Here is a 22,694-nt window from a genome sequence, read left to right as displayed (position 1 = left end):
GAAAGCAATCAACTTTACAGGAAGACCACAGGTGCAGGATGAGGACAAGTAGACAAAAGCTTAATTTTGTGCAAGAATTCTTTCCTCCCTGTCTTTGCAATTAAGTCATGCAATTAAGTTTATTGTAGTGCTGGTGTTTATTTCTTGAACATACAAAAAGGATTAATGTAGAGCTTTTGAGCATGTGCAGAGCATCTTTCTCTCAGCACTGAACGATCATAAGCTTCCCCATGTGCAACGATGAACTTGCCAAGAGATGTAAGATGCTATTAGGTGAAGTTTTGACTAATGTAGGTAAGGAGAGGATAGCAAAAAAATTGGTAATTTCACAGGTTGTTTCTTTCATACAGTTGTTAGCCCACCTAAACAGCAAGACTCATGGGGACATGAACACAAATGTAGTCATCTGATGAGCTCAGCCAGTCCAGTAGTAATTTTAGTTCTCCTTTAATTCTTGAAATAAAAAGACTGGAAAATATGGGGTGATGTTTCACCACTGCAAATAAAACACAGAATAACAGACTTGGAAGGGACCCTGGAGGTGTTCTAGTCCAACCCCCTGCTCAAGCAAGAGACCCTATAAATTATAATTAACACAATAGTTTTCCTTCTAAGAATGAGGAGGCAAAGTTACGGAACTTCGTAGGAAATGTTTTCATATTTCCGTGATACACTTTAAGCCCAGCCCTAGATGAAAAGTCACCTGTGGTTGAAAATTATATTTCGTAAAACTAGCAACAATATCTCTGTAATTAATACATGGGAGACACAGTAAGACCATGGTAGTGGTGACACAGCTGCCTCCTTCCCTGACACTAAGGGCAGATTAGCGGTTGCAGGAATGAGCTCTTCTGAACTTGCTTCTAAGCAAATAGACCCTAGGCTTTTAGAACAGAATGGAAATGCATATTCTACTGTCAGAGAAAGGCTGAAAGAAACACAGGACTGAACTGTCCCTGAGAAGGATGAGGATGATACAAAAAGGCATTGTCAATATCTTGCTAGTCTCCTTGGGTTTGAGTTCTGTTTAAGAGGCAAGGAGAAAACTGGGACGCAGCAGGAAAAATGGGGAGAAGGGAAATGGGAGATGAAAAATGATGGGTGAGCCTAGGGATTCTAATAAGAAAATTGCTTCCAGTCCTAAAGTCTGCAATTGTGGGTTAAAATTATAACCATTCCCCAAACTACATCTCATCATAAATCTCCACATCTCATCCCATTCAACCAACAACAGGAAAAGCAAAGCCACTGTTGGGGGAAGATGTTATTTATTTACGTTAGTAGAAATGTATGGAGGGGTTTGTTCAGGGGTGGAATTTGAAAAAATAGCAAGAATTGAAAGACGATCAGCCTGTTAGTAAATTCTGTTCAGTCTTCTAGATTTGTTCCACTCTAGAGCTGTTGCCTTCCTCCCTAATTAGAATAGCTACACAAAAAACAACAACAATAAAGGCAGGCAGTTAGCAAAGTGCAAGGTAAATAGTGTGCACAGACATAAACGGAGAAATTAATCTCTAATATAAGTAATCCTCAATTTATGACCACAATTGGGATGGAGTTTCCATTGTAAGTCATTGTTATCATGTCGAGTCAGGACCAATTTTTACAGTAGCTGTTAAGAAATTATATGGTTGTTAAGCAAATCCAGTTTTCCCAATGTTTTTTTTTCTGCTAGAAATTGGCAAAAAAGGGTCACAAACTGTAATCATGTGACTGCAGGACACTACAACTAGTCATAAATGCAAACTGTTTGCCAAGTGCCCAAATTGCAGTGACATAACTGCAGCATAGTGCAATAGTGTGAGTGTGAGTATAGGACATAAGTCACTTTTTCAGAGATTGTTGTTAAATAGTCATAAATTGAGAATTACCTGTAATCTATATGTGACTAAATCATATTGTATGAACAAACTAAATACAACTTATTAGGAAAAAACAAGCTATTGTTGTCTCTGCCCTTCCATTTTGGCAATATAGAGATCCCTCCATTCTTTATCATGAAATGATTAAGGGGTGAGCTCATGTAAGCCAATAGGTTAGGTTAGGTTGCCCCACTGCTGTGCTTATAACTGCAAGATGTTCATGCTGTGCTCCACTGCAGCCACTAAACTTACCTCTTCAAGATTTCTGGCTAGCTTTCTCAACCTGATGCAAAACTGAAATGCCTAGAGTGTTCGGCTTGAAAATTTGTCCAAGGTACGCTTGATTAAATAAATAGTGTTGGATGTCCTTATGCTTCATGTGCTTGTCTTAAGTTTCTCTAAAGTACCTTTGACTCTAAATGTTTTAACCATGTAGCCTAGTACCATGTTTCCCCGAAAATAAGACCCTGTCTTATATTTTTTGAACCCTGAAATAAGCGCTTGGCCTTATTGCCATGCACTCAAATGCCCAATTGGGCTTATTATCAGGGGATGTCTTATTTTGGGGGAAACAGGGTAGTAAATTTGTATTCAATAGCATTTCTGAATGATTGTAGGTAGAGGGAAATAGAAGGAAGATTAGAAAATGCCCAAACACCTGGATATCCGTGGCTCCATGCACACACTAATCTTTTAGTGGGCAGGGAGAAGAGATCGAATACAGAAGCAGATGTTTTATTTGCCCTGGATTGAGATAGAAATAAAACCTTGAAGCAGAACATAGGAATTGCAAGGCAGGAGCTGTGGTAACATAGCCAAGGACAGCAGAAGCATTGAAGGAGATTCCTGGTGGTAGAAGAATGGCTGTAATGTTATCTTGTACATTTTTTTTTTAAAAAAAGGCTTTTCTTTAAGGAGTGCATCAGTTGAAAGCCAAAGCAATTCAAGATCAGAAACTCTCTCTGAAGTCATTATTTTGGCCAGTGGATGGAATATTCTGCAGGCCAAAAACTGCCTTTTCTTTCCCTCTTTACATTTCTACCAATACAAATTCTTATTTTATATGACCCAAAAGCTCACAGGGGTCATGCCCCTGACCAGTGGTGGGATTCAAGTAATTTAACAACCGGTTCTCTGCCTTAATGATTTCTTCCAACAACCAGTTTGCCAAACTGTTCAGAAAGTTAACAACCGGTTCTCCCGAAGTGGTGCGAACTGGCTGAATCCCACCATTGCCCCTGACAGATACAATCACCATCCCAAATCCATTTCATATAATCCAAATGATGAAGAAAAGTTTATCATTCTACACTGCAGAATATTATGAGTGAACACATCCTGAAACTGAATACTTCTTGGAGAAATCAAGGCTATGCCTCTGTCTTGTGCCAGTAGTTTTCAAGATGGAGAAGCACTAAAACATCTCCTCTTTGGTATTACGTTTTGACATGATACAGTGCAAGGAAATCTATCATCGGATATGTTTAGAGTGTAGCCTGCCATATCCTGAAGACTCCAGATAAGAATAGTACAATCGTAATAAAACAGAATTAAAATGCCTTTGAAACCTCCCTACCTTTTCCTGGCTTAAGGCACTTCCACTGTTTCTACTTATCCTTTTTTCAAGGCATTTGAAAACTGGTTGTGTGACATTCTTTCTTCCTGTGGATCTTGGAAAGCTAAAAACATACAGATACACTATGAGTCAATCACTTTCCCTCCAGTAGAAATCATCATTCAGAAAGTGCCTTGGTTTCCTTAGCTGCAGCAGCTCCTGGTATAACAAAATTTCATTATCACAACTCCACACAGAAAGGGGAAAAATTACTTGCTACACACCCTCCCCTGTGTTTTTACTTCCTATTGTGTGAGCTTAGCTGCCTCTTTCACAAAACCAAACCAAAACATTACCTGAACTCTTATTGTGTGGGAAAAGTTGCCTGTCAGGATGTTACTCTTCCCATATGTTCCTGCTGAAAGGGGTGATGATAGCATAATACGTGTTTTGTATCTAAGCATTTCCCCCAAATCTGCCACCATGATTTTATTTACAGTGTAGGGCCTTTCTGGATCCAGGAACGGGAGTGAAGTTTACCTAAGCACCTTGGCTGTGAGGGCAGATGCGGCAAGAGTTTGGTGTATATGGATTCAATTAGCAGAGAAAATCAAGTCTTGCACTATTTGCACGGACCATAAAACCAATGTGAAATGGATTAGAATTAAGTTTGGGATCTTTGATAGAGTGGCTATGAAACTGATAGCTCTAGTTTCAGAAGGCAGTTAAGGCAACTGGCTTAAAAGACAGGAAAATGGCCAGCTCCCCAGTTCTGTGCATTTAAATGGGGGAAGAAAAAAAAACAGGCTGTGTCAGAGAAACTTAAGTCCAAGGAGAATGGTATTGTGGAAAGACAGAACTCATGCTATATAAGAAACATCCTTAGACTCTTGAATGCCAAAGGTCAGCCCAAACAGAAAGTTCCCACAACACGGTCAAAAGTTGCTCAGGCTTACTGTCAGTCCTGCCCCAGTCTGATCCCTTAGGGAAGAAAAACTTTTGATTCCATTTGGTTGAAGTGAAAGGCACTTTTACTAAGAGATGCTGGTTGCAGTAAAATCAGGCGGAATCTAAGTTCTTGTACAAACAAAGACCATTCCCTTCGGTTATGTTCCTCCTCCCATGATCAGTCCAAACCCACCAATCCAATGCTGCCTGGATGTTTTGGGAACTCTGAGGTGTTTCAGCTGGTAACTTTCTACACTCAGGGCAAATGGCCTTGAAGACACATTGCCACGGTGCTCTGCTTTTCTTCAGCTGTCATCCCCCCTCCAAAATTCTCACACAAGAATGCATACAGGTTTATTGCTGCCCATTTGGTTACTCCTCAAGCCTCCCACCCACCCAGTCTTTTGATGGCAGGAAGCCAGCATGACGCCAACCTGAAGATGGTGGTTCTGACAGGGCAACGCCCCTTAACAGGGATGTTAGTCCTGCAGAGGAGAGAGAAAAAGGAAGTGAGAAACAAGACAATATACAATTACAAAGTCACTTTGTTTTGTCAGAATATTGATTATGGAAATTTTTTATGAGTTTGGCTGCTCTAGCGTGTTTGGAATCCATCCATTCGGTTTCTAGGGGGGAAAATATTTCCATGCTACTAATACTGTAGTACACCCCATTGTCTATGAGAATCTAGAATGTCTTTGACTTCAAAGTGCTGTTCGCCCTCGATTGTGAGAAGTCTAGGTGGTGGTGTCTTTGGCTGGAGTGGGGAGAGGATTCTGGGTTTAAGGAGGCTGCAATGAAAGTTTGGGTGAATACAACCGAGTTACTGGATTAATGATTCCCTTAATAGGGAAAGAGCCAATGGATTTTGGTCCCAATTTTTTACAGGGTTTTCTGGATTGCAGGTATTTGGTTGATAAGTAAACTCAGTCCCCTATTTTAAAGTCTTTTGGTTTCATGCATTTTTTTATCTGCTTGTTTTTTATACAATTCTCTTGCATCTTCTAATGTTTCCTCATCACTGGCTAGGTATCCTGTAGCTGAACTATCCATTCCTTCAAGGATGGTATGGGAGGAGTAGCTAGGGGAAGTTCGAGCATAAAAGCAAAGTCCTGTCCCATTGCTATCTTGAATGGGGTAAAGCCAGTACTGCTATCTACGGAGTCGTTGTGCACTACTTCAGCAAATGGGAGGAGGTCAGTTCAATTGAATAGAATGAATGAATGAGCTGGAAGGGATGTTGGAGGTCTTCTAGTCCAGCCTCCTGCCCAAATATAGAACCTATACTATTTCAGATAAGCGACTGTCTAGACTCTAGACTCTTCTTAAAAACCTCCAGTGATGGAGCGCCCATGATTTCTGGAGGGAAGCTGTTCCACTGATTAATTGTCCTCACTGTTAGGAAGTTTCTCCTCAATTCCAGGTTGCTTCTCTCTTTGATTAGTTTCCAACCATTGTTTCTTGTCCTGCCCTCTAGTGCTTTGGAGAATAATTTGACCCCCTGTTCTTTGTGGTAGCCCCTCAAATACTGGAATATTGCTATCATGTTGCCACTAATTCTTCTTTTCTTTAGACTAGCCAAACCCAAAAACTGCAGCAGTTCTTCATATGTTTTAGTCTCCAGGCCTTTGATCATCTTAGTTGCTCTTCTCTGAACTTTTTCTAAACTCTCAACATCTTTTTTGTAGTATGGTGACCAAAATTGGTTGCACTATTCCAGGTGTGGTGTTACTAGGGTTTTATAAAGCAGAACTAATACTTCACGTGATCTCAATTCTATGCCTCTGTTTATACAATCCAGGATTGTATTAGCTTTTTGGCTGCTGCTGCACATTGCTGGGTCATATTCAAGTGATCATCCACTAAGACTCCAAGATCCCTCTCACAGTTACTGTTTTTGAGCCAGGTGTTGCCTAATCTGTACTTATATCTTTGATTTTACCTGCCTAAATATAAAGCTTTGCTTTTCTCCACATTGAAATTTATCCTGTTGGATAGGGCTCCTTGTTCAAGTTTGTCAAGATCTTTTTGGATCCTGAGCTTATCTTCCTGGAGTGTTGGCTATTCCTGCCAGTTTAGTGTCACCTGCAAATTTGATGAGTTCCCCTTCTATTTCCTCATCTAAGTCATTTATCAAGATATTGAAGAGTACTGGGCCTAAGACAGAGCCTTGTGGTACCGCTCTGCTTACTTCCCTCCATGTAGATTTTTATTTTATTTTATTTCATTTCATTTCTATACCGCCCTACTCCCGAAGGACTCAGGGCGGTGCACAGCCAAATAATAAAACACATACATACAAAATTTAAAAGTGGAATTAAAATCAAATTAAATAGTTTTGGCCCAAACAAATTAAAACCCCAAACTATTTAAAACCAATTTTAAAATTTGAATATATAAAATACTAAAAGATATTTAAAAATTAAAAATCTTTTATAAAAGAGGGAGAAAGTTAGGCCAGGCCCGCCTGGTGAAATAATAAGGTCTTTAGAGCACGGCGGAAGGTGCGCAGATCCGGGATCCTCCGTATCTCCGGGGGGAGCTCGTTCCAGATAGGTGCTCCCACAGAGAAGGCTCTCCCCCTGGCGGCTGCCAGTCGGCATTGTTTGGCCAACGGCACCCGGAGGAGCCCCTCTCTATGGGAGCGTACCGGCCGGTGGGAGGCTATTGGTGGTAGTAGACGGTCCCGCAAGTACCCAGGTCCTGAGCCATGGATATAGTATATAGTATAGTATAGTATAGTATAGTATATAGTATAGATATAGTATCATTAAGGACTACTCGTTGAGTATGGTTTGTCAGCCAGCTACAAATCCATCTGGTGGTGATGTTGTCTATTCCATATTTTTCTAGCTTGTCTTGTTGGTAATTGTCTTATAATTAATATAGCACCTGAGGTACTACTCTAGAATCCCATTCATACATTTACAGCCTCCATTCATTTTCTGATGATGAGTGGAGCTAAGCACTTGGGTGGTCCCCAAAAGTTTAAAAACTCTTGCCAGAACTTCCAGGTAAAGTGCACCCCATAATAAGAGATTATTCATTGTGGAGCACCATGCAGCCTATAAATATGCTGCACAAAAAGTTTAGCCAGGGTGTGTGCAGAAGGGATTTTTTGGCAGGGCACAAAGTAGACCTGTTTAGAAAACAGATCAGTTATCACTCAAATTACTGCTCTCAGAGAAGTCCATGGATATCTCCTCCCACGGAACATTTGGCTCCATTTCTGGTTGGAGGAGTCCTGAGGTTTTCCCTTGACCTCGTTTTGCCGGGGCACAAACTGGGCAGCTGGCTACATAGCATTCAATGTCCTTTTAAAGTGACAACCACCAAAACTGTCTTTTGACCAGGTGTAAGGTTTTCAGAAACCCAAAATACCCTGCAGTTTTAGAGTCATGACTCTTTTCTAGTACCCGTAATCGTTAAACGTGCAGGAACATACAATTTAGCCCCTATCCAGGCTAAACCATCATGCTTTCTATGGGTTTGGAACCACTTGTCATTCTCTAGTGCCACCTTTAGGGTTGTTTTTACGTCCTTGCCTATTTGAGACTTCATTTTTTTCTTGTGCACTGGTGGCTACTGATGCAGCAAGTTGGAGAAATAGAATGACTGGCCGGATCACCTCTGGCTTGATACTGTTGTATTGCGGCATCCTGGACAGGGCATCTGCCAAATAAATAAATAAATAAATAAATCCCTCCTGGGATGTACCACAAAATAAAATTGAGCCCAGCAGACTTGTTTGGGTGACAACTTTCTAGGGGTTTTTATGGCTTCTAAAACCCTCCTCAAACAAGTTAGGAGCACCCAACATACTGTGTAAGCCTCCTTTTCCCAGACTGCTCAATTTCAGTGAATTTTCTGGAGGTGGTAGGGCTCCCTGTTTTTTTGTAAGAGTACTGCCCCTACAGCTTCATTGCTGGCATCTGCTTAAATGACAAATGGGGCGTTTGGGTCAGGGTGTTTCAACACTGGCTCAGCTGCAAATAGGCATTTAAGTATTTCAAATGCCACTTGGCATTCCATTGTCCATTTCAGTGGCTTGCTGGTTTTAGGTTTACCCTTCCCTTTTGTTTTTAACAAATTGGTAATGGGGAGAGTGATTTAGGCAAACGAAGGGATAAATTGATGGTAAAAGTTGGCAAACCCCAGGAAGGTTTGCAGTTGCTTTCGGGTAATGAGGTATAGTCCAGTCTAATACAGCTCTCAGGATCCATCTCTAGCCCCTTGTGAGAGATGTGGTAGCCCAAGTAGTCAATTTCACTCTGATGGAATTCACATTTGGAGAGCTTAGCATATAGATGAGCAGCTTGAAGCTTTTTGAGCACTGCCCTCACCAATTTCACATACTCTGCCATGATTTCAGTATAAATCAATATGTTACCCAAGTAAACCAACACCCCCCTGTATAGATGTTCATGCAGCACCTCATTTATTAGCTACATGAAGACAGTGTGTGGGGAGATGTAGTCCAAAAGGGAGAACTCGGAATTGGAAACATCCCAAGGGGTAGTTAAACACTCGTTTCCACTCGTCACCCTCCTTAATCCTGACTTGGTAATATGCTTCTTGGAAGTCCAGTTTGGCAAAAGCTTTCCTCTTCTCCAGGTGAGCAAACATATCTTTCATTGGGGGCAATGGGTAGACGTTCTCAACACACACATCATTCATCCCTCTATAGTCCATGCATAAAAGAAGGGACCCGGCTTTCTTTTCCTGAAACAGGACCGGAGCAGCCACCTTAGGTCAGGCCGGTTGGATGAATCCCTGCTTCACATTTTTGTCTATCAAAGTCCTGAATTCCTCCAGTTCCCTGAGAGTCATTGAGTACAGTTTGGGCTTAGGCAGTTTAGCCCCTGGTAATATCTCTATGGATCAGTCAGTTGGCCAATGGGGTGGGAGCGCATCCAAGCCCTTCTTGCTAAACATATCCTGCAGGTCCCAGTACTCCCATGGAGTTTGCAAGTTGACCTTCTGCTCCTGCATGGCAACCCTCACCTCCTGCCTTGGCTTTCAGTTCTCTGGGCCCCTTCCTGGCTATCCGTTAGCCTCACCTCACTGGATTTTTAGTAGCCCCCTCTTCCAGTTCACATAAGGATTCTTTTTCCACAGCAACACTAATCCTATTACCAGGGGTTTCTCCATGCCTGGTGCTACAATGAAACCTAGGGTTTCAATGTGCACCCCCATTTGCATTGCTATGGGATCAGCAACAAATGTTGCTGGGATCCCCCCCCCCACACACACTTTGGAGCCATCTAGCTGGCAGAATGCCACTGCACATTGAGTGGCCTAAGCTTTACAAGGCTTCTGGTGCACCCTAAGTGCAGAAGGGCTAGCAGGCTGGCTTTTTGTCCTGAAGATCAATAGGGACTGTCACCGGGTGACTGGGCCACTTACCAGGGGGTCACAGTTGATTTCACTCTCCCCAGGGCCCTTGGTTGGTCATGGGGTGAGCTCTATGACTTTCACTCCTCTTAAAACCATTTCTCAGGTCCAAGGTGGTAGTTTGACAGCTTTCTTGGTGGGGCTCTACGTCATCTTTTGAGTAGAACAGTGGGATTTGCACTTGGTGGCCCAGTGCCCCTCCTTGCCACATTTAAAGTAGGCTGTCGAGCATCGTTTTGGGTTTGGGACACTCAATTGTGGCTTCGGCACTTTCTTCTTCTCTGGAAAGGATTTCTGCCATCCATGCCCTGGGCAGTGCTTATTCTGAGCCAGGTCAATCTCCACCTTCTCCACTGACATGTACCAAACATGAAGGGTGGGAGGAGAGGCCCTGGAGATGCAGGTGCTGTAGACTTCATCACTCAGCCTGTCTTTGAAGCAGAATCTTCAAAGCCAATATCCATCTCTGAGCCGATATCATGTGCACGGTCCCCACGGTAGAAATGGCATTCTCTCCAGATTGACCACAATTGCAGATTCTGCATAATGTCAAACCTGCCCCAGTCTGATTCCTTAGGGAAGAAAAATCCTTGACTCCATTTGGTTGAAGTGAAAGGCACTTTTACTAAGAGATGCTCGTTGCATTAAAGTCAGGCGAAATCTAAGTTCCTGTGCAAACAAAGACTATTCCCTTCGGTTATGTCCACCTCCCCCCAGAACCACTCCAAACCCAGCCAATGCAATGTCGCCTGGATGTTTTGGGAACTCTGAGGTGTTTTGGCTGGTAACATTCCACTCAGGGTAAATGGCCTTTAAGATGCCTTGGCACAGTGCTCTGCTTTTCTTCAGCTGTCATCCCCTCTCCCAAATTCCCACACAAGAATGCATACAGGTTTATTGCTGCCCATTTGGTTCCTCCTCAAGCCTTCCCTGCACCCAGTCTTTTGATGGCAGGAAGCCAGCACGGTACCAAGTCAAGGATGGGTGATTTTGACACTTATCCTTTGGGGAAACTGCCAAGAATTGTATAGTTACTGTTTTATTATTTTATTTTATTTAAATTAAGTTAAATTTCTTTTATATTGTGTTTTCATCTCCTGTAAGCTACCTTCTGTCACCGTGAATGAGTGGACGGCAATATACATTTTAAAAAATAAATAGGTAAGTAAAAATAAATAGCTAAAGGGAAACATCATGTCATCTGTCTCTGGCACCCTGGACCTCTGGTGCATAGATGGTCTCAGCAAGAGGATTAGTAGATCTTATAGAATATAATGAGAAATCAGGTATACAGGATTATGATGAACATTTAATCTGTCCTGCAGGTAGATCATAGATCAATGCAGCTTGGGACATGTGTTTCCTACTGGTGATTTTATTTCTGTGAATCTCTGCACCCATCTAGGCATTCATTTCATTGGGTTCATGGTTCTGTGCTATACATGTTTTTCTTAGAGGATGACTGTTTAATAGTCACTATCTTTTCTTCTTATATTTCTTTTTTAATTTTAAACAACCTCGACTTTCCACTATGCAACTATCTGCTAATGGGAGTTTACTAGGCTGTCTTTACTTGCTCTTAATTTTCTGGGCAGGGATTAATCAATAATGGTCCAATGTGGAATGGATAGTTTAGAATAGTCAACTTTGTTACTTTGCATCTCAGCTCTGAGTTCAAGGGCATAACCCAACTAAGGAACTAAGGATAACTTTGGAGAGATCAAGCAGAAAGGGGAGGGAGAAATCTTTGCCCCTAAAATTATTGCCTTAGGATGTCAGGGGAGGTGGCAGCGCTGTTCTTGCTTACTTAATTAAGAGCAAACAACAATTTGAGTCTGCCACCCTCCTATTAGCTATGCCAAGGGCTGTTATCTGGGAGCTCCCAAGTCACATCACATGTCTACCATGGACTTCCAAGAGCTGAATGTTCTTTGCCTTCTTTCATACATGTTTTCTTTCATTCTGCACTTACAAAAAGCTGTCACAGAAAAATTATGGTTCCTTCTAGTGTCTAGTTTGCAAGACTGACTAGTGAAAAAGTGTATTTTAATATGATCTCACTATTTACTCCATTCACACACGCGCACACGCACACACGCGCACACACACACACACACACACACTGTTTTGAATTCTTGTGGCTTTTACGAGCAGCCTATATTCATATATAAAGAAAAACAAAACAGCAGAGCGGAATTACTAACAGTGAATTCAGCAAGAAAGTGAATGAGATGCTCCTGAATTTGAAAGAAAGAAGAAATCAGGAATAATGCACTTACAATAAAATGATTCCAAAAGATTGATTTTTCAAATATGATAGAAAAAGAAACCAGGTGCTTTCCTCAAGACATTCTGAGAAAATTGGATCGCAGCTACTAGAGTTCCACTATTCTCCAGATTTCCACTCAGCTTCCCCCATGTGTATTTCACGCATCTATTCTTTATATGTAGGGCCCCCTTCATATGAATCCCAAGTGCTTTTATGGGCTTATAAAAATAATCCAAACTCCTTGGCTGATTTCCCAGAACATCAGAGCAGCAATTCCTTCAGGACGTAGCTGGGGACAAAACACCCCTCCTCAAGATATCAGGTACACGAAGTGCTTATGGGTGTTTCTCCCATGTTTCTTCTCTTCCCTTCTGAAAACTAAGGTTGTTGTGTAATTGTTACAAACCATCTTTTAAGCCTTAAAGCATGTCTGGAAAGGATATATTGCTTGGAGTTGCTTCTGCTTTCACCTTTTGTCCTTTTTTACTGTACTTATGATTCAGTGCTTTTTTTTAAACTTCAGGGAATATATATTTATGTGACCCTGAAATAATCAACTTTGAAAGCCCTGCCTTCTAAATCAATTTAGGGTTGCTTTAAATAATAGAACAGAAAACTAATTTAATATTATTGCATCTCATAGAATGTTTAATAAGGATTGGTTGCAATTCTCTTCATGGAGAGAATTGGAGCTGAGGAAAAGGAAATTTTAACTCAAGTGGCTTGCCACTTGGATTGAAATCAATATGATTTTTAATATCATTCTGGATTGATTGAAATCAGAAGGAATGATCTTGTCTGTAACACTAATATTTTGAATTAAAAAATTGTCATTGATTGATTTTAAAACAAAAACAAAAACAAGGAGCAGGGAAGAAAACTTTAGACTAAAAATGTGGCCAACATTTTTAGAATTGTTTTGCCTATAACATACAGTAACTTCCTGGGTGGTTTTTTTATTATTATTATCACGGTTATTAATGTTGTGCTTGTACTATCTATTTATGTACTATGTTATTAATACTATATTATCACTAATTTTTAGATATGGTAGCTAAATAGAACTCAGCATTCAGTGCTAACAAAACTCTGAATACCAAATACTTGGGACAAGATTTTTTTTGGGGGGTGGGGGTGGGCTGAAGGTAAGTGTTTGATTTCACGTCCTGGATATAGGAAGCATCTGGTTAGCACTACTGGAAACAGGATGTGGGATTTTAGGACATTTCATCTGATCCAGCAGAGATCTTCTTATGTTCAGACATGAGTGGTTGTGAGGTTAAGCACCATCCGTTCTCTTGCATCCTTCTGAATGACGAGAAAGGAAGAAAAAGGTAGATCATATGCAACTATGAAAACACGTGCTGATAAGTCTACTGAGGGCAGAACCTCTGTTTGAAACTTGAAAAATATTTGCTAGCCCAGATAGACCAAAATGAGGTACATTCTCTCTTTCAGTAGATCTGTTTCATCCATCAGCTGTGTCATTTCTCCAGTCACAGAAATATGGTAAAGACAAACATTGGATATCTTTCCAAACCTCTCCATTTCTTGTGGGTTGAGAAAAAACAGAAAACTTCACTGACATTTTCAGATGTCAGAGACTTACTATTAGAACTTGTAATTTCATTTAAAAAATATAACATTCCGAGTCAACTGGGGTGATTTGATATAGCACGTATATTTCTTTTACATTACAGAACTTATTTAGTAGATTTATTTTTGGCCTTTTCTTCAGGAATTCCAAATGGCTTACATATACTTTTTCCTATTCTTTCCCCTATAACTTGGGAGGTTAGGTTGCTTCTTTGTTTTAATGTTAATTATACTGAAATCAGCAGACAGTTATCTATAAAATCCTATTTTATGTAATATTTTACAAAATCCTATTTCTGTAATAGATAGCTGCAAGCAAGATTTATGTATGTACATAAACTTTCCACTGGATTTCACACTTGAAGCCATTTTCACTCAGCTATTAAAGTCGTTTGATTGTAGTTTACTGACTGGCAACACTATTATCAGTAAATTAGCATTTTAATTTTCCTTTGTATATTAAACAACTCCTGCCCACCTAGCAGTTCGAAAGCATGCAAATGCAAGTAGATAAATAGGAACTATTTCAGTGGGAAGATAACAGTGTTTCCGTATGCCTCAGCATATAGTCATGTTGGCCACATGACCACAGAAATGTCTTCAGACAACCCTGGCTCCCTCAGCTAAGAAACAGAGATGAGCACCACCCCTAGAGTTGGACATAATGGACAGGGGAAACTTTGCCTTTTTTATATTAAACAAAGTATTAAAATTTTAAAATAATATTTACAGAAAAACAGCCAAAGGAAAAATAATCTCACAGTTCTGAAGTCTGATGCAATTTAAATAAAAAAGTAATTTAAATTACTTCTGGAAAGAGCAAGGCCAGATAAGGTCTATGTCCTTTAGTAAGAAAGTTTATTTTAAGCTTAGCATCCTTTGAGAAGAATCTAGTGGAAGAAATAATGATATATTTTCTGCCAACATATTTTTCCTTGCCTTACTCTTAGACTATTTGGTCATTTCATTTTGTTTTTTTATTTGCTTTCTTTTCCTTGGTACTAGTAAAAATGGGAAAAAACATGACATTACAAGCTCATCGGCAGTGTTACTGCCTTCTCTATGGTATTGTTGGAAGAAAAATGCAGCCAGGTTCAAAGCAGGGAGAAAGACGCTGAAAATAAAATGGAGTCAGGCCACCTGGAAAGAAAATCTCTGTTTATTTGGATGCCAGAAACTTTAGGGACAGCAGCATGTTTCTGGGGTGGTTGACAAAATGGCTGGGTGAGTGGATGTATTTTTATAGAGTTCTGGAGTTTTGTGATTGAGATGCTCCAGGGGTTTGTGCAATGTAATGAGCCTTGTGTCTTTTGCTATCCTAATGGTGGTGGGTAAATCCTATTATGTCCTAAAGGTCCTGTTCTGTTCTTAGAATTTGGGTGGCAGAATGTAGATTTTAGGAGTCTTTTCCCCCCCCTACTTTTTAATCCCATCAGCTCCAACCTTCTGTGGGAGCTTGTGGCTGAAGGCAGTTTTTTTATGAATAGACTGGCCCAGTCTTTCTGAATGGATAACAAATCTCCATTCCAAAAGACCAACCTCTTCTGCTTAAGGCTGTTTTTCTACGGCAGGAAGACTTGGGCTGCTTTCTGACTTTAAGAACATGTTTCTCCATTTCTCCTTTGGGGAAATACAATATTCTGCCTCTTAATATCCCCCCAAATATTTCATTCTCTAGGGGTGGGGTGGTTTTAAAACTTTCTTCCCAATATAGATTATTTTATATGGCATACTAAGAGCCAAGAAGTTATTGGCTACATCAATGAGATTTCTGTAGTCTCTGGGTTGTAGTAATGTTACATGTTCTATAGTCTCAGTTTTGAGATTATTTTGCCCCATAGAATATATTTATTTTGTGGTGAAAAAAACTGAATTCTATAGCCTTTATAAAAACTGCAATTCAAGCAAAGATCCTTATTTTACATAATATTGTACACCTATTACTCATTGGTGTAAACCAACTATTAAAGCAGCAAAGGAACTACAGTATGCAGGACACTGAAACCCTGATAAATATTAAATAACTTGCTTAACTTCTAAGCTGTCACCAGCTATCCACGTAGGATTATAGGCTAGTAAAATTCTTTAAAAAAGAAATATTAGTTTCTTCTGCCATTTTTCTATCTTTTGGCAGCATTCATAACTACAGTTATTCCTTTCCATCATTTCAGGCAAGATAGAAGAATTTGGAGGGTGAGGAATCATATTTTCTTGTCTCAAAATGGTGGGAAACTGAGCTACTGGGTTTCAGCAGTCATGATTGAAGGGGTTCTGGGGTCTGCAAAATGGAGCCTGAGGGTTTCCTATAGTTCTGTGGCTGCAGGTTGCCCACCCCATGTAGAGACAATTTTTGTGACTCATAAGATGACTCAGCCTGTTTTTAGATAGTCATACATAACATTCCCAGCTCTCTTTTTCATGCAGCCTTTTGGATTGCTTGCCCTTTTAATCTACAGCTTTATCCTCACCCACCCAGCATTTTATGAAACTGTTCTTTTTATCCACCTGCCCCAAATAAAGATAAAAGCAGCAATACTGAAAACAACAGAAACTCCATAAGATATACAAGTCCTGGTGATGTCACTTAGGATATGAGGGGAGCAAAAGGAATCTGGGAAGTTTCTTCCTACATAATTGAATTAGTAGGGAAATGTTTTGGCAGAACATTTTGTATCCACAGTGTTTTGTCACCCAGACAACATCTTGGTGGGGAATTTCAGGCAGCTGCCTATGCTGGGTGTGGGAATAGAATCCCATCTCACACTTTAAGTTCTTCACATGGAATTAAAGAGACAGTGCTGCACTGTCACTCCAAGGCTAGTAAGCATCTTAAAGAGTAACCTCTGATATGTCTAAGCCAGTTGAAATTAGCCTAGAGATGATCCATGGAAGCACAGTTTTATTATAAGGATTGCTGACTTCAACAACGACTGGACAATTTGTGGGAGTCAGAAATATAAAAAGGCTTTTAGGTAATATGCTCAGATTCCCCTAGCTTAGATATTGTGAGTAGTGACAGGTCCAGTTTTCAGAACAATGTTATCATTATTGCTTTCATCAAGTAAAACAACTTTGAAATGATCTACTAAATTAAATGATTTCAAAAGTTGTAATGCGTAACTTCTCCCGATTATCCCTTGCTTTGGCCCATGTCCTTTATAATGTCTACAGACTCTTGACCAATTAATTTTTTTCTCCATTTTTACCACATATCTCTTGTCCTTTTCTCCTTTGATTTTTCAAAGCTTTGTATGTGATACTCAACTTTCATTTTTTTTTACATATGAGGATCTCCATTTCTATTTTCCCAGTTGAAAGCAGACAGAACTGTTTGTCCAAACTCTTCTGTGGACCTCCATATTTTTCGTGATTTTAAAAAAAATATATTAATCAAAATCTCTCTCCCAAATATAAACACTTACACTTACAGAATTGCTTTTTAAGGTCAACGTCTACATAGGCTAAATCCATCTGTCTCCACTATTTTGTAGAACATCAAGGAATGTTATTGTATTAAATAATTTGCCCTTGAAACCCAATAGAAGTACAGCAAGTGTCATAAATTTGTGTCCATCTTCCCAAAGTTAGAAATGCATAGATACTAATTAAAATCCATTAATTGTTCTCATTAATGAATCATTACTTATCATGACTTTATTGGACATTAAAAAATTACCCATTAATTTCTGTAATTTTGTAGCAATGTTCATTGCATTCCATTGACATAATGCAACAATGCAATGAATATTTGTTTCCATTTCACTATTATCCTCCAAAAATGAAGATTAAAACACAATAAGATGATAGACTTTAGGGGCCAAAGGGAACATAGTTTAAACCAAAGGGACCCTCAGAATGTACTGTATTTTCCTGTTACTAATACATACTGTGTTCCCCCCAAAATAAGACCCGGTTTTATTTTCTTTTGGGCTTGAAAATAAGCACTTGGGCTTCTTTTTGGGGAGCTCTTATTTTTTTAAGTGCAGGAAGCAGTGAGCGTGGGGGCTTCCTCTAGCCCCACCCTCTCCATCCCACTGTCTGCTTCCTTGTGGCTGCAACGAGCCAAGCTCTCAGCATGCCTCGGCCTACATCCACCCTGCCTGCTGGCCCAAACCGCTGCTGGGACGCTTCTTGGCTGCAGTGGGTGCTGTGTTGGCTACCAAGCAGCTGCCCATGCTGCTGCTGGCCATGCGGGGGCTCTTCGCCCTCCTGGTAGGGCGGGTGTAGGCTTGGGTTTGCTGAGAGCTTGGCCCTGATTGAGGCCACGGGCAAGCAGACAGTAGGATGGAGAGGGCAGGGCCAGTGGTATCTGCCCAAACACTTTTCGCCCAGAGGGAAACAAAGCTTTATCTGCTTGCAAAAGGGACACAACTGAGCAATTTGCTCCATTAAGATTTTTAATCTTTGCGTTTTTTGGCACACCCAAAATTTTACACATGATATTGTGTGATGATCTATGACTCCACAAAGTAGTACAAAAGAGAGGTAGATGCTGAGGTGAGGACCCTAATGCTGTGACTATACAGGGCATATTTACTATAAATAAAACTGAACGAGCAGGAGGTTGGATTAGAAAACCTCCAAGGTCTCTTCCAATCCCATTACAGTATTCTATATTTTAAAAAATGAAATTATAATTGCTCATTGTCTTCATAAATTTCCTAAAGTAAAGAGGAAGTACTTCCTGCTTAATCCCTAAATCAACTAGCAAATTTATATTTTGCTATTTTGTAATGGATTGGGGTAGCAGAGGTAATCTGAGGAAATTGTTCTGAAATTAATAGACTTTCTTAGTAATAATCTCAACGTTTGTTGAAGAAATGCATATTGAATTCATAATACTGTAAAACATAGGCAACAAATACATTTAATAAATAAATACATAAATGAATTGTGAACCAGATTCACAAACTATTCTATACAATTTGACACTAGTTTGAAGTGGAAGTATATGAAATAAAAGACACATGACTCGCTAATCACATTCTGTGGTGCCCCCACCTGCCTCTCTTCCAAGAATCTGGAAGTCTTGTTAACTTTAAGAGAACATAAATCACCCTTTTGGGCCTGAGCTAATGAATATTCAGTATAACTGCTGCACTAGGTAGAAGAGGTCCAAACCCCAAACTTTGTTACAAGCACAAGAAGGGGATGTAGGAAATTCAGGCTGAGAAAGAAGCTTTTTTTTTCTTTTTGCAGTACAGATCCACCTCCTTTACATATAAAAACACAATTCCTGCAAATCCCAGATAAATCTAAATACTAAATTATGAGCAAGAAAATGATTCTTTTTCTTACCTTGTGTAGGAACAAACTACTCATTATGTTACAACAAATTTATATAATGGAATCCTGACAACTGCTATTGAATTGGAAAGACACTTTAGGAAAAAGACTTGGGAACAGAGATGAAACAGAATAGGTATTTAACATTTCTGTCTTCCCATCATTTCTTTACTTTAAATAACCCACAAAACTATTCTCTCTGCGAGATTACAGGAATGGAAAAGAAAACGGCAGGAAACTGATTAAAAATTCTTCATTCTCCACCATTTTGGGAGTATAAATTGTGCCATATATTTTTGAAAATAGTTAAAGATGGGTTCATTAGCTATGTTTATTTGCAGTATATAGAATAGAATAGAATAGAATAGAATAGAATAGAACAGAACAGAACAGAACAGAACAGAACAGAACAGAATAGAATAGAATAGAATAGAATAGAATAGAATTCTTTATTGGCCAAGTGTGATTGGACACACAAGGAATTTGTCTTGGTGTATATGCTCTCAGTGTACATAAAAGAAAAGATACATTTGTCAAGAATCATAAGGTACAACACTTAATGATAGTCATAGGGAACAAATAAGCAATCAAACCATATTAGGAAACAGTCAATATAAATCATAAGGATACCAGCAACAAGATTACAGTCATACAGTCATAAGTGGGAGGAGATGGGTGATAGGAATGATGAGAAGATTAATAGTGATGCAGACTTAATAACTAGTTTGACAGTGGTGAAGCCATGTAGCCTGCTTGAATGCACATATAGCCTGAGCCGATAAATTGTGTATTTAATATATCTTAGTCCCAAATTAGCATGCATAGGATTGTAGCCACTTACAGGGAATCAGGGCCTGTTTTAAATTTTATAGTCTGTGGTTAATGGAATTGTCAAAGGCAAATACAAAGTAACATCAGGAACATAGCAAGAAAACAGGGGGAAAGGAAATTTGCATTTACTGCATTCATTAATGTTGGACTTTTATTTCAAATTTGGGTTTAATTCACATAGGCAGATGTTGATAAACTCTAGGAGTTGCAATAAGATGTTGGCATCTGATTGCAAATAACCTGGTTTTCCAAATCTTTACTTTCACAGGGCAGGAGGTAAGATCATCAGAGAATATTTTACAACCAAAACAGAAAAGTTCAAGATACAGAAAGGTTTTCCTTCTGGTTGTAAAGGATAGGAATCCACATTGAAATATTTGGCCTTCCAAATGCTGTTACAAATTCACAAAGATGGAAAGCTTGAATTTAAGAATTAGAGGAGGAAAAGAAAAGTGATCCAAAGCTCTGAATATAGAAAAAGAGGAAAGGCTAGATCAGATCAGATGTGACGTGACTTAGCATGCTGCCATTTAGAATTCCTGTATAACTACCTTAAATATATATGTACATACATGCATACATATATTTAAAAAAATTCTGGACTGAAGAATCCTAAAATATTGTTACTTTTTTCCTGACTCAGGAATAAGGAATTGGAGGCAGACTTAGGGCAGCCAAAGGAAAGTCATAATTCATAACTCTAACCTTTAACTTTGGATAGGAATACATGAAAGTATACCATGTCTTAAGATTCAAATGTTTAACATGAGCATTTTGTACCTTAGCACAGTTCTCAAAAGAATTGTATCCTGAAACTTGTTAGGTAACCAATGTTAGTAGTGGATGTGTCATTCTGCTGAACAAACCAATAGGCTTCTGCATTCTGCACCAAAATTTCAGGTTGAGAATAGTTTTCAAAGACAAACCCAGCCTAGTGAATTGCAGTAATCCTAGCACAATGCAATAGAGGTATCTTACCAGGACATCCTGCAAGTTCCTCTTACTGTAGCTACACCCTCCATCTGTTGTTCAGCAGGAGCCTCAAATCCAAGAGAACACCCAGATTGCCATCCTGCTCCTTCGGGGGACATGCAACTCCATTCAGAAAGAAATTTGGAGCTCCTAAGAACCAGATGTCGTTTGGATAAACAATCACTCCATATTGCAAGGATTCATCTTGAGCCTGCTTTATCCCATCTAAGTCATAATTGGTTCCAGACAATGGGTCAGGACATTCACTGAATTCCCTGTTCAGCCTAGGATGGAGATGTATACTTATATATCATCGCATGTTGATGATAACTTACATTGCACTAATGAATGACTTCTCCCAGCAGCCTCATACAGATGGTACAGTATATTAGATGAAGAGGAGGGGCAAATGTTCAGGAATTCCACATAGAAAAAGCCAAGGACATGTAGACTTTCTGACTTTGCTAGTTTCTGTCCCATGGCCTAACTTAAACCTGATTGATAAGGATCTAGATAAGTTATTTCATCCAAACAAGCCCAAACCACATTTTCCAAAACTTCCCACCCACTGACAAATTTGACCTGTTTTACTAGGGATAAGACAACAAGTACTTTTATTAAAGATTGGAAGCTTCTTAATAGATTTTTGTTAAAAATAGAAAAAAATGAACTGGTGATTTCTGGATGTAGTAATTAAAAGGTGTTGAATATGGAAAGAAGGAAATTATGATGTAACTTTAAAAAGGGAGGACAGATAATAAGTCTATTTATACTGTAAAGAAGATAATAAGTTGCTTCTTTATATATCTTTCCCTTTTTGTTCTATTTGTACTACTTTTCACACTTTTCTTTTCCTTAATCTTACTTGATATTATTTCATCTTTATCTTTTACTTCTGTGAAAATCTTTAATACAAATTAGTTTAAAAAAGAGAAGAGAAGAGAAAATAATAAAATAAAATAAAATAAATTGATGCTTTGACCCTTTAACTCAAAATGGGCTTGTACCTGTGATTGACCATGCTTGCTTTTGCTACTGCAGTTTTAGGAGTCCCTTCCTAAAGATGCTGCTTCATCTCCCAGAGCTTCTCAGTAAACCAAGAGACCAGCAGGTTAGCAAAGGCTGCTTGGCAGTAAATATAGCTTAACATCCAGTGACCTCCCAATTTCAATTTTTAGTACAGTAATTGTGAATCTGTGAAATTGCCCACCGGGTTATTGGGGAAAATGCCACATATTTTTTGTCAGAAATTCTTACTTCTGGGTGTTGGTATTCTTAGTCCTTTAAGTGTGTGGAAACATTGACTTTTAGCACCTGAGTACTGAGGGTTGCATTCTCTTACACAGTGCAACTGTGAAGTCATCGGAATCCCAGCCACCGCTGCCTGACCAGCATGGAGGGTTGTCTGTTGTCAGAAGAGCAGTCAGGACCCTGTTTGCATTTTCCTGCTCTATTATTATTACAGCAGAAAGTAGGTCAGTGTTGGGAAAGTTTAAACATTGTGAGGGTCGTATGGGACAGCTGGCCAGGCTGGGCTGGGTTGGGCTTTCTCTCCCAAACTGGGCTAATTCTTAAAAATGACTTCAGTGTGGAACAGGAGGTCAAGCACGATTTTGAGACTACCTAAGATAACCTCACTAAAGCAGACAAAGGGCCATTCAGTCTGCCCAGGCCTCCTGGGCCTCTGCACTAAACCTCCCTGCTCTCTTATTTCCCCTTCCCATTCAGTTGTCCCCTTCGTCTGGTGGGACAGATGTACAACGGGCTATTGCATGCTGTGAGTGCATGAAGCTTTCTGAAATAGCTGTTTTGGGCTCCTTGCTACTGTGTACCCATAGTAAGTAAGTGCAGCATGTAAAGGATGATAGGATTCCTGAAACATTTAGCATTCTGAAGAAGAGCAGATGAGAGGATGTGAGGGGCTTATCATAAAGGAAGGAGAGAAAATAAGCTGATTCTCTTGAAATGCCATATTCTGTCC

The 22,694-nt window shown here is 39.6% G+C and overlaps 2 protein-coding genes and 1 long non-coding RNA gene across 43 annotated transcripts in view; 2 read left to right on the top strand and 1 right to left on the bottom strand.

The window, feature by feature from the left end:
- NFIX (nuclear factor I X) overlaps window positions 1–22,694 on the top strand; it is a 267,955-nt gene that overhangs the window by 164,134 nt on the left and 81,127 nt on the right. The gene's annotated exons all lie outside the window — the stretch shown is intronic.
- Window positions 1,255–22,044, bottom strand: LOC148115273 (uncharacterized). Of its 3 annotated transcripts, none has more exons than XM_087888561.1 (5): window positions 21,971–22,044; window positions 20,720–20,863; window positions 4,800–4,850; window positions 3,439–3,541; window positions 1,255–1,426 (listed from the first exon to the last, which is right to left on the bottom strand). In XM_087888561.1, exons 2-5 carry the CDS (start codon window positions 20,830–20,832, stop codon window positions 1,418–1,420), a joined length of 276 nt encoding a protein of 91 aa, XP_087744687.1. In that variant the 5' UTR covers window positions 20,833–20,863; window positions 21,971–22,044; the 3' UTR covers window positions 1,255–1,417. The 3 variants fall into 3 exon arrangements, with proteins under 3 accessions (XP_087744687.1, XP_087744686.1, XP_087744685.1); XM_087888560.1 differs by lacking the exon at window positions 21,971–22,044 and adding an exon at window positions 21,721–21,804 and having other exon boundaries at window positions 4,762–4,850; XM_087888559.1 differs by lacking the exon at window positions 21,971–22,044 and adding an exon at window positions 21,721–21,804.
- Window positions 3,535–22,694, top strand: part of LOC148115272 (uncharacterized) — a 44,663-nt gene continuing 25,503 nt past the window's right edge. The window contains exon 1 of the long non-coding RNA XR_015732823.1: window positions 3,535–5,173. This is a non-coding gene — a long non-coding RNA (uncharacterized LOC148115272). The remainder of the gene's footprint in view (window positions 5,174–22,694) is intronic.

Source organism: Pantherophis guttatus, chromosome 2 (assembly GCF_059756535.1).
Source record: "Pantherophis guttatus breed Tessera chromosome 2, ASM5975653v1, whole genome shotgun sequence".
Classification (NCBI taxonomy): Eukaryota; Metazoa; Chordata; class Lepidosauria; order Squamata; family Colubridae; genus Pantherophis; species Pantherophis guttatus.
This window is presented reverse-complemented; position numbering and strand designations above follow the sequence as displayed.